At 44.2% G+C, this 14,696-nt stretch overlaps 2 protein-coding genes across 3 annotated transcripts in view; one reads left to right on the top strand and one right to left on the bottom strand.

Annotated features, from left to right (window-relative positions):
• The window catches only part of TXNDC11 (thioredoxin domain containing 11), a 70,936-nt gene extending 66,302 nt beyond the window's left edge, over window positions 1–4,634 (top strand). For both annotated transcript variants that reach the window (XM_044659076.1, XM_044659067.1), the window contains one exon: window positions 1,214–4,634. In XM_044659076.1, the coding sequence (XP_044515011.1) occupies window positions 1,214–1,841 (628 nt within the window). In that variant the 3' untranslated portion in view covers window positions 1,842–4,634. The remainder of the gene's footprint in view (window positions 1–1,213) is intronic.
• The window catches only part of SNN (stannin), a 22,945-nt gene continuing 11,518 nt past the window's right edge, over window positions 3,270–14,696 (bottom strand). Inside the window, exon 2 of the mRNA XM_044659088.1 lies at window positions 3,270–5,289. Coding sequence (XP_044515023.1) covers window positions 4,938–5,201 — 264 coding nt within the window. The 5' untranslated portion in view covers window positions 5,202–5,289 and the 3' untranslated portion in view covers window positions 3,270–4,937. The remainder of the gene's footprint in view (window positions 5,290–14,696) is intronic.

Genomic DNA, 14,696 nt, shown 5'->3' with positions numbered 1-14,696 from the left:
CATTTAAAGTGGTTTCTTATACAGACAATTCTTCAGGAAAAAATGGGCAAACTGAGGCAGCCGTCCTTTTTTATTCACACAGCAGGGGGAATAGTTTAGCTTGTAAGATGTCTCTTCAGGATGTATTGAACGTTTCATGATGTGTTTATTTTAATAGTAATTGGCATTTGACATTAAAGACTGTGTGGATGCCACTTGGTAAAGAGTAGTTTGGCCAGAACTAAGCTTTATTTAGATACTGATTGGAAAACTTTCACAGTGATTTAACCAATCTCGGTGTCGAAGTTAAATACATATTTATTAGAAATTGGTAAAAAGTCTTAAAAGGAACATATGTAGGAAATTTATAGAAAATCTCAATGGAAAGGGAAATTTATGAGTGTGGCATCATTTCTTATTTGCCATTCTAAAAAGAGAATAGCTTTAATACATCCTGGCTTGTTTTTCTATTGCCCACCGAGAGCTCACCTAGCAAATCCTAAAAGACCGAAGCTGCCTTGGCTAATGCTTCTTTGTTTAATCATTGCTTACATTAGATTTCTAGAAGTATTATCTAGCCATCCCTCTGGGAAAATAATGTAACCACCTTTTAGAAAATGTATTATTTTCTGTTCTACGAAGAGAATCGAGGATGAGATTGATGGATGTTAATGACTTTTAAAAATAATAAATAGATCACTTCATTCTGACTAATGTGTGTGTGGTTGGAGCCAGAAAATTCTAAGGTGTAATGCTGTTTTCTTTTGGAGCTACGGGGTGGAGGTGGAGGAATTCTGTTTTCAGCACTTCCTCCCCAGCTCCCCAAGAAACTTTGTTTTTCAGTACTTATTTGGAATCTCTGGTGGAGGGTAGCAACTCAATCCAAAACTGTACTCCCCACTCCCCCAATCCTTAAATATTGTTCCTAATAGACTTGCAACTTTGAAACCCTGGTACTCCATGATGGGTCAAGAAAAAGCTTGACAAGGTCCTGTAGTACCAATGAATTGTCCAATCCATCACTCTATAACATTAAGGTGTATCATTAATAATAGATATGCTTTGTTAGGTAAGCTTATATCATACTTGTTTGGCCTGTATCCTAATAGCACAGCAGTCATGCTGTGCTGAGTATCTGAGCCTTGTTCCCTGGGTCAAGGAAGTAGCCTTTAATAAAAGGATGGCTCAGGTCTGTGGGTGTCAGCTCTAACCGAAATACTTTCTTCTTTGCTAGGAAGGACTTGAGTGTGAAATTTCCCGAGGACTCCGCCATCACCCTTCCCAATCTGCTGAAGTTCATTCTGCGTTATTCAGACCCCATTTCCACTGTTGGGAGCTCAGCTGACCCCCAAACCAAAGAACGTCTTCAGAATGAGGCAGTATTACAGAAAGGACACATAGCCCACTTAGAGAAAGAGATTCATAAATTAAGAGCAGAAATTACCTCTCTTCACCAGGCTCAAGCCCAAGTGGAATCCCAACTTTCAGATGCCAGAAGAGATAAACACAGACTGCAAAAGCAAAAACAAACACTGGAAAAGCAACATAGTGTTCTTCAGCTCCACAGTGAGCAGTTAGAGGCCCTCTACGAGCAGAAAACCAGAGAGCTGGAGGAGATGGCAGTGAAGCTTCAAGAATTAGCAGATGCATCAGAAAACCTTTTAACAGAAAACGCTTTACTGAAAATCTTAGTAGCAACAATGGAAGGAAAATTAGAAAATGAAGAATCTGAAAAGTCTAGTACTCTACAAGAGACACTTTCTCATGAAACTGAACTCCAGTCACGGGACAACACAAAACTTGCCACTAATATGAGTTCTCCTATGGCTTCTGAACAGAATAATGAAAATAGGACAGATTGATTTTTAAGATAATATGAAGAAATCAGATGGGACAGTTGTATACTGGGAAGATAATTTATGCAAATTTTATTGAAATTCATTGTAAATAAAAATTTTTCTCAGTGGTCTAGAAAATCAAAGTGGATGATCATTCAACTTAAAACTGAATGGGGAAACATTCCTTATATTTATTGCACAAACTTGGTAGGTTGGAGACCAAAACAGTAGTACAGGTCCTTGAGAATAAGAATCTGAAAAACTAGCCCGTATTTAAGTGACATTAACAAACAACCTAGCATTTCCCCTACTATAGTTTTCTAATCATTACTTGTCACCTGTTCAGCAAACTGGAAATATAATAAACCATTTAGAGTAGCTTTGAGAGGTTAGTAAATCTTCAGACTTATAAGTGATTGAAAGGCTTTAGAAGCTAAATATTTATATTGATTGGTAAGCGTGGTAAAAGCTGGCTTTTTGCCTGGCATTTTACTGGCCAGTTTTATTGGTATTTCCATCTTAAGCAAAGCTTTAATCTAATAAGTGGTTGTGCCACTAATCACCAAATGTCTGCCTTTGAGAAGTCTGATTTTAAAAATAAAAAGCAAAATTAAGTTCTCTCTGATGACCATATGGAAGGGGAAAAAAAAAACACTTCCTTAAAAACTTGGGAGAAATAAACAGTATTTTAAAAATTATCAACCCTATAAAAAGCCAGACATGGTTCTAAAACACAGGGCAGTTAAAAGAATCTGTTGGATGACCTCAGCATACTCCATAAAATGCAAGTGTGGAGTTGCCTTTGGGTTACTTTGCTAGCTACCTGAATCAAGGGACTGTTTTCCTACAGAGCAAAATGATGTCAGAGGTAGAAAGCTTTGGAAGTTAAGTTTTTTGATGTGATTAAGTGAATGGCTTGCCCCTCCTGGGATCTGTTCATCTTCAGCTTGCATCCCCCTCTGCCTCCCATTCCTTTCATCCTTGGGCCCAGCTATTGGTTCTCCCTTTACTTCATAAGCCATAAGCAGCCATCAGATTTGCACTTACCATTGTCTCTGTAAATCAAGAGTACTTCCCAGCATTCCCGAATTGAGACTCCAATGATATGTGACTTTATTAACTGCAACTTGACTGGTATCCCCAAAATGCTGGATCAAGCTTTTACTGTAAAGCAGGGGTTCTTAACTTGGGGCCCACGAACTTAAAAAAAACAACTATATTTTGATATCTGTATTTCAATAAATTAGTTTCCTTTGTAATCTTATGTATTTTATTGTATGCATTTAAAATAGTCTAATGAAGGGGGCCTTCATTAGGTGTCGCCAGACTGCCACTTCTGCCATGACGTACGAGTTTGGGAAGAACCCCTGCTACTGTTAAGTCTTAAGTCCCTCCCGTCAAAACAAAATTTTAATAACAAGAAGGAATGATGGAAACCCATTTAGTTTGTCGTTGTTTTTTAACATTAATATTATTTACTTAGTACATACATCCTCGGTCTTCCCCATCACAATTGTGTGCTCGGATCACTTCCATATTTATTTATAGTTGTTCATTGTGTAGAAATCACATCGGCTAATCTTGAAGGATTCCTCCAAAATGAGGTTAGGCACGGATATTTTTTTTTTATCATGAATGCTTAAATGAACACTAAATTCAAATTCTCACTGTGCCTTGTCAAATCTATATTATTCTAATGCAAAATTCATACCAGTGTACAAACAAGTGACTTCTGAGAATGGGCAGAAACTTGAGGATTTTTTGAGGTGGGAAGCTGGCTAAATTGTGATGAAAGCCATTCGTCTGAAAATGGAAGAAACCCTGCCTTCCTAAACTGGGTCATTTCCCCCAAAAGTACTGCAGATCCACACACACACAAGTGGTTTCTGAATGGCCACTAAGATGCTTGCTTGCCTCTAGCTTACCACATGCTTGCAGAATGTTCCTGAAGCCTGATGAGGGAATTCCAGGCACGCCTCTACTGATTTGCTGAGGAAGGTAATCATCCAATCCCTATGGAGAGTTAACTAGGAATTTTGTTTCTGAAAAGAAACGGCCTCCCTCGAGCCTCTTTCGCCATTCCCTTCCAGTTCAAAAAAACACATTAAATAGCAGGAAATAAGTCTGTTGCCGTCTCTACGGGGACACTTGGGTTCGCTTAGACTAAGTAGATTTCATATAGGTTCACGTGTAAATCATAGCAGTTACAGCAAGCTAGCACTAAAGGAACGCCAGTCGGAGGGGGAAAAAAGACGCTTCTATTCTTTTGACATGCGTTAAAAACACAGAGGAAAAACTGCTCTGCTGCTCTAAAGTAGCCTGGCAACCTTCCGGACTCTCCTGGGCCAGCTGCCCATCCTTCACTGGCTCCCAGAGGATACAGCAGCTTCCTTGCAATGACTGTACAGCGAGCGGGAACGAGGTTCCTACCCAGCGGCCTGGTCCTGCTCCCGAAGGATGGAGGCGCCGCTCCTTTTCTGGCCTACCGCTACCCGCGACAGCGGCCAAACTCTCCTACGCATCATCCCTCGTTTCCTATAAAGTGACCCACAGAACTTAAAAACGACTCTTTACATATTTACAGCTGTGACTCCTAACTAGCTGGCCGACGGCGATGTGGCCGCCACGGGAGCCTCCCCCGCGGCGGGGGCTCCGTCGGTCGGACCGAGCCGTCTATGACGGACCGGCAGCTCCGTGTGCTATATTATTTTAAAGAAAAACAAAACAAAAACAAAAACCCAAGTGCTTCTGGTGCCTATGTACAGTTCACAGTTTTGTTAGCTAGTTCACATTACAGTAGTAGCTCCATCAAAAACAGGCTCAGCTAAACATTCAAGTAACAAAAACGCTTTGATTCCCGTTTACGCCAGCAGGGCCCGGTCTGTCCATCGCCCGCAACGGACAGCACCCCCAGGGAGGTCAGCCCACGGCCAGGGCGGAGGAGCGTGGCTGCGGGACGGGGGTCTCAGTGCATGCAACGACAAAGCCCCGCGAGACCATCGCGGGACGCCTCCTCCCGCTCCTCCTCCAAGAGCAGCGGCACGTCCGAGTCCAAACGGCTCTGCTCCGGGTCCTCCGCCGGCCGTGGGCAAGCTCCAGCCCCCGTGAGGCGACGTCGGCTTAGCCGTGGACCTCCGTGCCATTGGGGGTCAGCTTGGCTTTTCTCTCCACGCAAGGACCTTTCGCCGAATACTGGACCAAAAGGAAGGGTTCTTTGGTTTCTCCATCCCCCACGATGCTCTCTTCGTCTTCCGACTGGCTGATCCGCTGCAGGCGCAAGTAACACCAGCAGCCGAGGATCAGGGCTCCCAGGGCCGCGATGGCGATGAGAATGACGATGACGGTGACCACTCCGGTGGTGGGGCTGTGGTCCATAATAGACATGGTCAGCGCTCTGGGACAGCTCGCGAGTGAAGGTGCTGGTCCTCCCCCTTCCGCGGACTCAATAGGGGCCCGTCTGCAGATGCGTGTCCTGAAACAGAAAGAGCGCCGTGAGTGGACGGGGCTGCATTGGTTCTGCTGCTCTCCAAAGAGGGCCAAGCCCTGAGGATAAAAAATAATAACAGCCAAGTCTCCGCTTCCTCAGAATCTAGCAGTTGAAATAACAGCACCTACACGAAGTCACAGAGACAACTACTTTTCCAGAAGGGGATGCTAGAAATAAGCGGAGGGAGCACCCAAGGAACTCGGAAGGAAGCCGGGTGTCCTAGCAGGAGGGAAGGCGGGCCAGGGATCGCGTGCCCGTGGGTGTGAAGGACCCCGAGGCGGTCAGCTTGGCTCGTGTCGGGGTGCAAAGAGGGGCTGCGGAGAAGTCTGGAAACGAGGGCTCACAACAGATGGGGAAAGGCTTTCCGCGTCAAACAGGGATGTCAGTTTTATCCGAGAGGCATGAGAGAGCCGGCGGAGTTTTTGCCCAAGAGAGGGAGGAAGCCCTGGACCTTAGAAACGTCACTTTGGCGCTGCGTGGAAGGCGGATTGGTGGGAGAGGTGCCTGGACGGGGAGAGGAGGCTGGGGGCTAGTGGAATGGCTTAGGCAGGAAACTAGGGGAGCCTGACCGGGGTGGGTGGGGTGGCTGTGTCCGTAGAAAGATGGACGGCACAAATCAACAAGAGTTGAGGGGTTGAGGATAGCGCGGGCTACACAGAGCTGGGCAAATAAGAGTCGCTAAAAAGGAAGGGGGATAATGTTTCTTGAAATGACAGCAAAAGTTGCTATTTAAGACCTCTAGCTCCAAAGAACTCCTGCTGTAAGTAAAGTATTCAATATTTTCCTCAAATCATTTTCACATCCATCATCCCCATCTGATCCTCGCAACCACCCTGAGATTAGGCAAAAAAAGATTACTGAAAAAGGAATGTCTAAACTACTTTCAGATTCAGGGATTTCTTTTTTCTTAAGCGTATTAAAACAACATGAGCACTAATTGGTTCTTTGGCTCAATGACTCTGTCTGGCAAGGCATTTCCAATAAAGGTTCTGTTGCACCGGCTTGAGGGAATAGCCATTTTCATTATTAATATATTTAAACGAAATTTAACTTTTAAAAAATGGACCGTATATTCGTTGTCCTGCATGAGGGAAAAAATTATAAAAACAGAATTGTAGTCCTTTACTACCAAGAGGGGCAGCAGAGAATAGTGGGAGTGCTTAGGATTTGGGGTCAGAAGGCCTGGTTTGTTCAATTGATTATTAGTCGTGATCCTGGGACACAAGCTTTGAGTCTACTTCATCATAGAAAACAGGCTAATGGGACAAATAGTTATATGAAAGTCGTCTGTACTCATTATTCTCATTTTACAAACAGGGAAACTGAGGCCATGACGGGTCAAGGATGGCAAATGGGAGCTCAAACCTAGGTTTTCTTTTTCCTAGCAATATTTTATCTTTTCCTAATGACTCATCGAAGCATTTTTAACATTCATCTGCTCATATTTTGAGTTCCAAATTCTTTTCCTCTCTCCTTTTCTCCCCACCTCCGTGAGATGGGAAGCAATCTGAAAGACACACGCTATTATTGTGCAACACACACTTCCATATTCATCATTCAGACTCCGCTCTTTTCACTTTCTGCCCTGGTGGCGGGAAGCATCAAGGACCTCCCCTTCTGCCAGGGTAAACCGGTGTCGGTACAGGTATACACACTTCAGACACTCTGGATACAGCGGGAAAAAGGTTTTAAAAAGAGACTGTTCCTCTACTCAGTGGGCTAAGACAGAAACCCAAAGTGGGACCCTTCCTAAAAGTTTTATGTCAGCTCAGAAGCAAGACAGGGAAGTTGGGAGGGAAGAAAAAGTGTTGACGCCAGAGATTTTAGCCCCAGTAGAGAGAGACCTAATTTTGGAAGTAGGAAGACTCGGCGGTAGTCCCTTTTCCTTCTAAAAGGCTTCCTTTTCCTCTGTCTTGCTCTAAAATGTCCTTGACCCCTTTTTATCGCAGGGAATACGTCTTCCTTCCCTCCTCGGGCATTTCTGAGTTCTCTCTGGATAGTTCAAGCCCAGGAATCTGAGGCGAAATGAGTTCTGGAAATGCTGAGCTGCACTAACCGCTTTCTGAGGAGCTGCTAACAACCATCTCTAAGCTTTTTTTTTTTTTAATTTTAAAATAAATAAATAAAAATTAAAACCCAACCTAAAAATTTATAATAAATAAAGAAATAAAGATGAAAGCCCCTCTTAAAAATAATAAATAAAGCTAAAACACCAACTTAAGTCAAAAGCAAAAAGGACATCAACTATTTTATTCTATATTTTATACATAAAATATATAATGTAATATATATGATATATTATTATCCTAATACAACAACAAAACTTACTCATACAGGTGAGATATAGAATCCAAGAAGTTTAAGAAAAAACAGACAGATTCCAATTAGACACGAGGTAGAACTTCCTCATGGAGTTCTTGAACAAGGGATAAAGGAGGGAATTTATCACTTCCTTTATCAATAGTTGAAAGACTAGTCATTTCGGAGTAGATTCCCTACCAATACAATTTGATGAGCACTGAAGTATCAAGAAAGCGGAAGCCACTGTGCTAGGCAGTCCGTGTGCCTGTGGGGGAGTCACTGCTGTCAAAGAGCTTATATTTTATAGAAGGGGAAAAAAGGAAGAGATGCCATTTGTAAACAGAAAGGAAAAGATACTAGGGCAGCTTGGAACTGGGAAGACTCGTCTTCATGAGGTCAAATCTGGCCTCAGACACTTACTAGCTGTGTGGCTTTGGGCAAGTCACTTAACCCTATTTGCCTCAGTTTCCTCATCTGTCAAGTGAGCTGGAGAAGGAAATGGCAAACCACTCCAGTAACTCTGCCAAGAAAACCCCAAAATGGGATCAGGAAGTATCAGACACAACTGAAAAATGACTGAACAAAATGATGCATCTTGGAGGGAAGGCACTAAGAAGGCACTTAAGGAAGGCTGGGAAAGAAAGGCTTCTTGCAGAAGGTGAGACTTTAGCAAAGACTTGAAGGAAGCCAGAAGCAGGAGGCAGAGTTCCAGGTCTTGGGAACAACCAGTTAAAATGCCTAGAGTTTGGGGGGGACGGGCCCAGCTGGGTCACTCAGTGGATTGAGAGCCAAGTCTAGAGACGGGAGGTCCTGGGTTCAAATTTGGCCTCAACATGGACAGGCAAATCAAAACCTAATTGGAAATTAAATAATATGATTCTCCAAAACCAATTAGTTAAAGAAGAAATCATAGAAACAATAATTTCATTGAAGAGAATGACAATAATGAGACATCCTACCAAACTCTGTGGGATGCAGCTAAGGCAGTACTCGGGGGGGAAATTTATATCCTTGAGATATTAGAGAGGGCAAAGATCAATGAACTGGGCACACAAATCAAATCTGGCCTCAGACACTTCGTAGCTGTGTGACCCTGGGCAAGTCACTTAACCCTCATTACCTTACTGCTCTTCTGCCTTGGAACCAATACATAGAATTGATTCTAAAGTGAATGGAAAGGACTTAAAAAAATAAAAATAAAATAAAATACCTGGAGTTGGGAGATGGAGTTCAAGGAAAAGGGCTGAGAAAAGGTTTTAGGGACCCATGACTACGGATCAGGACATAGATAATGGTCCAGCAAAAAACAACAACTGAGGCAGAGACAGGAGAGAAGACCAGGAGGGAAGACAGTGTCCCAGAAACTGAAGGAAGATAGAGAATTTAGGAAGACGATGTGAAAAAGCCAAAGAGAAGTCACGAAGGATGAGCCACAGAAAATGCCTCTGGATCTGGGCAGCAATTTCTGCCAAGAAAACCCCAAATGGGGACACAAAGAGTTGGACACGGACTGAAAAACCACCACCGACAACAAGAATGAACACATGTTAAATGGGGCCTTCTTTTCTGATACAGCCCCAATTCCCAGAGGCTGGATGAGGGGTGCAGCGCCCCAAGTTCTCTGTCCCTCGGTGGACTGGGAGCAAGGAGCCCGGCACCCACAAAATACTCCAGACACACGGACGTGTGGTCTCTGGAACTAGAACCCGAGCGCTTGGAGGCCACTCCTGCACCCCTAGCACGGCCCTGGAACGCAGAAAATGGCGGCTAAATAAACGCTTCTGACTTTGGTGGTTCTCTACCCACCTTCTATTTCTGGTCTCCTCTCCTGGCCACTCTCCCACTGGACTCCTGAGGCTAGACGGGTTTTTCCTGGCCAGAATTTCCTTTTGAAATGCACATTCGTGTCATGTTTGGTTTTTAAAGTTATTTATTTAGGGGCCATGGGGGGGGAGGGGGTCGGGAGAGAGGGGATGGGAGGATCTGGATTCAAATCTGGCCTTAGACACATCCTAGCCTGAAAAGTCACGTAACCCCCATCAGGCCCCTGATGGAAAGACACAAAGTGAAATGATGAAATCGGAGAAGCATCGGAAGATCTCCGTGTAATGGCTCGGGGTAAAGCAAACGTAGGCAGGAGAACGTCTACAGAGGATGACCCAATCCTAAAAGACACCCACGAAAAGAGAGCCAAGTTCAGGTCAAATGGAACGATCTGTTTTGGCCCCAGTGAACACACTTCCTCTAGTCAGAAGAGAACTATGCAACTGTGGGAACTGGATGTTACCAGATAAAAAGTCAATCTTGCTTCACTTGAGTGAACCCTTAACCTTGCAGCAATGGGGGGAGGGAGAGTAAATCTGGAAGAGAATGTGGCTTAAAAAAACAAAAAGGCGTTAATAAATTTGTTTGAACAGTTCAAAAACCAAAAAAGTATAGGATGACACAGTTCCGCTGAACGCTTATTAATTCCTTGCAACTCCAGGAGTAAATAATACAGGGTGAACAACAATGGTGAAAAATACTCTCTGCCCTCCTATTTTTTAATTAAAAAAAAACAAAAACAAAAACAAAAACCTTTACCTTCTGTCTTAGTATCTACTAAGTATTGGTTCTAAGGCAGAAGAGCAGCGAGGACTAGGTGATGGGGGTTAATGGAACCCACAGGAACTGAGGAAGTCAGAAAGAAGGTATAAATACAAGATGGGAGAGCCTAGATCAGTGATTCCCAAAGTGGGTGCCACCGCCCCCTGGTGGGTGCTGCAGCGATCCAGAAGGCAGTGATGGCCACAAGTGCATTTATCTTTCCTATTAATTGCTATTAAAATTAAAAAAATTAATTTCCAGGGGTGCTACGTAATATTTTTTTCTGGAAAGGGGGCAGTAGGCCAAAACAGTTTGGGAACCACTGGGCTAGACAAAGGCCTTAGGGAGAAGCTGATCTAGCAAAGGAGGCTAAGAGGGAGCAGGAAAATCAAGAGAGCAGCGTCATGAAAACCAATGAAAAATGGTGTCAAAGGTTTGAAAGGCACGAACAGGGAAAAGAGGTGACCGATAAGGACTAAGAAAAGGCCAGAAAATCTGGGAATGAAAAGATGAATCATAACCTTGGAGAGGACCAGGACGATTTTTTTTGCCCTTCTTAGCATCCATCTGCTTGGCACACAGTAATCTCTTAATAAATGCTTGCTGAAGGCAGTTTTTAAAAGAAGAAATCAAAGTTTTCAAAAATCACATAAAAATGCTCTAAATCACTACTGATTAGAGAAATGTGAATGAAAATAACTGAGAAACCATCTTCTACCCATCAAATTGGCTAACATGACAGAAAAGAAGAATGACAAATGCTGGAAGGCATGTGGAAAAATAAGAACACTAATGCATTGTTGGAAGAGTTGTAAACTAGTCTAACCATTCTGGAGAACAATTAGGAACTATGCCCAAAGAGCTGTAAAATGAGGGTTTTGTAAAACCTTTGACCCATCCAAAAAAAATCAAAGAAAGAGGAAAGAGATCTATCTATACAAAAATATTTAGAGCAGCTATTTTTGTGGTGGCAAACCATTGGAAATCAAGGGGCTGGCCATCAATTGGAGAATGGATGCACAAGTTGTGATATAGGATTGTGATGGGATACTATTGTGCTAGAAGAAATGAGCAGGATGGTTTCAGAAAAACCTGGGAAAACTTATATAAACCCATCTAAGTTAAATAAGCAGAACCAGAAGAACACTGCATACATTAACAGCAATATTATAAGGATGACTATGAAAGCCTTAACTATTACTCTGCTTAAGACAGTGATCCAAGACAAATCTAAAGGACCCATCATGAAAAATGCTATCCACCTCCAAAGAGAGAACTGATAAATTCTGAATGAAGATTAAAGCATACTTTTTAAACTTTCTTTTTCTTTTGCAATGTGGCTAATATGGAAATATGTGTTGTGTGACTTCACATGTGTAATTGATATCGAATTGTTTGCCTTCTCAAGGAAGGGGAGAGAGGGAGATAATTTGTTTCCTTCATGAATTTTTTATTGTTTGTGTCTTCTATCATAACACGAGCTATATAGAAATATGTATTTTATGAAAGCACTGGGTATAACCTATATCAGATTATTACTGTCTCAAGGAGGGAAAGGGAGGGAGAAAAATCTGAATCCTAAAATGTCAGAAAACAATTGTCAAAAATTATTCTTATATGTAACTCAGTGATTCCCAAAATGGGCGCCACCACCCCCTGGTGGGTGCTACAGCGATCCAGGGGAGCAGTAATGGCCACAGGTGCATTTATTTTTCCTATTAATTGTTATTAAAATTTTAAAAAATTAATTTCCAGGGCGCTTAAGAAATATTTTTTCTGGAAAGGGGGTGGTAGGCGAAAAAAGTTTGGGAACCACTGATGTAACTGAAAAAATAAAGGAGTGTTAAAAAATTTACACATAAATAGGAAATACTTAATGAAATAAATAAAAATATATTTTAAAAATAAATGCTTGTTTAGTGAGTGATGAGGCCAGATTTCACTTGGATCATGAAGAAAGAAAACAACTTTCAGCAGATCTGTCTTTGCACATCTGTGAATGAGGAAAGTCAGGAAATTCTCCTTGGGAATCCCATTAGGCCAGATGGCAGCTGGGTCTAGAAACTGAGATGTACAGCCAGTCGTTGGCTGAATGCCAGCAGGGGCTCAGAACCCATCTCACTACTTTGCTTAGGTCACCTCTGTCCACTTCTCCAAAGCCTCACATCCACAGCTCCCAACCTAGAATGGCTTCCGGGCTAAACAGCAGGTGTTTTGGAATCCTGGCATAAGGAACACTAGGAGACGCACATCTCTCTCTCTCCTCTTTCTCCTTACTCTCTCCCTCCCTCCCTCGCTCTCTCCTCACTCTCTTTCTCTGTCTCCTTTCCCCTCCTCCTCTTCCTCCTCCTTCTTCTTCTCTCTCTCTCTTTCTCTCTCCCTCCCTCGTTCTCTCTCCTCTCCTCTCCTCTATCTCTCCTCTCCTCTCCTCTATCTCTCCTCTCCTTTCCCCTCCTTTCCCCTCCTCTCCTCCTCTCCTCTCCTCTCTTCTCCTTTTTTTCTCCTCTCCTCTCCTGTCCTCTCCTCTATCTCTCCTCTCCTCTCCTCTCTTCTCTTCTCCTTTTTTCTCCTGTCCTGTCCTGTCCTGTCCTCTCCTCTCTGTCTGTCTCCATAATGCTACCATCAAACTACGGAGAATAATTTTCTGCTAATCTGCACAGTTTTCCTAGTGTCTAACCCAAGTACTTTACACCCACTTCCTCTCATCCCTGGTTTTGGTTGGCCCAAAGAAACAACCCCTTCGCGTTTCGTGGAGACAATCACGGCCCCGATCTTTCTTTTCTCTGCTGGGCTCACAAAAATCAGGCCAGGCTTTGCCTTTAATAGCACGGCAGGGCACACTACCCACCCCGCTGGAAAGAGAAGCCAGTTAAATACCAGCCTGTTTCTATTTGGGAGGCAGAGGCGGAGGGAAATCGAGCATCCGTCCCAGAGCTGGCAGGAAATGGGAAATCAAACAATGGAAGTAAGATCGGCAAGGACAGGGGGAAACCTGGCCAAAACCGCCTCCAATTAAACCAATGTCTTCCGTGTCACTAGCAAAAGCAGCTGAAAGAGCAGGGCTCCGTCCAAGGAGCTGGGGCCTGGGGGAGGGAGGGAGGAAGGCAACGGAGGCGTCCGGCCAGGTGTAACAACCCAGATTGCTTAGACTGGCTTCCCTGGAGCCAGGGGGGTTCACACAGGCGGGACGAACCTCATCCCATCAGTTCTCTGGGTCGCCCCCAATCTGGAGGACAGGAAAGCAGCCCTCCGCCATCCTGGAGGAGGCTGGAAGGCCTCAGATCTGTCCTGACCCATCCGGCAAGCCCGAGCAGCCCAGGGAAGACCACGTCCTTCAAAGCAGGGTGCTTCACGTCTTTCCTGTCATGGGCAATGGGGGTAGCCTACTGAAGCCCGTGGACCCCTCTGCAAATGTTTTCAAATACATCCAAAGCAATCAATGATCATGAAAAAATTAAATCAAACAATGTTTCTAACTCTCGATGTGTAAGAACTCTCGATGTGTAAGAAACGACAAGCAAGAGGATTTCAGAAAAAGCTGGAAAGCTCTGCGGGAACGGATGCAGAGCGAAATGGGCAGCAGCGGGAGAACGTGGTACACAGTAACAGCAATGCCGGGCGATGATTACCTGTGAAAACGCGGCTCCTCTCGGCCCCGCGCTGATCCCGGATATCCTGAAAGGCTCAGGACCGAGAGTGAGATCCACCTCCAGAGACAGAGCCGCCCGAGTCGCAGCTTTGGCTTAATTTGGGGGTTTGGGTTCGGCAGGAGGGCGCTCTTACAACCACGAGGATTTGGTAGGACAATAAAATTTTTTTTTTAAAAAAAAGCACTCTTGGTGTAAGAATTCTGTCTTTACTATAACAACATATACCTGCGGGACTCCAGCAAGAGAGGATACAGACGAGGAGCACTCAGGTGTGTGCAGGAGGGACTTTGGGGGGCAGCCGGGCGGCTCAATAGAGTGAGAGCCAGACCTGGAGATAAGAAATCTCAGACACTTCCCAGCTGTGTGACCCTGGGCAAGTCCCTTAACCCACACTGCCCAGCCCTTACCACTCTTCTGCCTTGGAGCCAACATGCAGTATTAATTCCAAGGTGGAAGGAAAGGGTTTAAATTATTTTATGTTTAATTTTTAAGTGGCCTTTTGCCTTCTAAAGCTGGGTAAGCAAGCACAGCAGCACACTCCAATGCTCTTGGTTCCCTGCTATCAGAGGTCGGGGGTGCTTTCAAGACCCTCTCTGATTTCCCCTCTGGACTAGGCTCCCCTGGCTCCGAGGGGGAGTCGTCCCTTGGAGCTGCGCCTTGCTGCAAAGCATCTTAAAAGAGGAAGAGGGGCCTGAGGAGCTCCAGGCTGAGCAGCCTTTTGGCAAATGGCTTCTAGAAGAGGCTGCCTGAAGAGCAGGCACAGGAACTACCCACAGGCACAGCGAATTGGGAAGCTCCATCAGCTGGTATAAGAGAGAGAGAGAGAGAGAGAGAGAGAGAGAGAGAGAGAGAGAG

The sequence above is a fragment of the Gracilinanus agilis genome, chromosome 1, assembly GCF_016433145.1.
Source record: "Gracilinanus agilis isolate LMUSP501 chromosome 1, AgileGrace, whole genome shotgun sequence".
NCBI classification, from domain to species: domain Eukaryota; kingdom Metazoa; phylum Chordata; class Mammalia; order Didelphimorphia; family Didelphidae; genus Gracilinanus; species Gracilinanus agilis.
The sequence above is the reverse complement of the archived record's forward strand: the minus strand, read 5'-3'. Positions and strand labels throughout refer to the sequence as shown.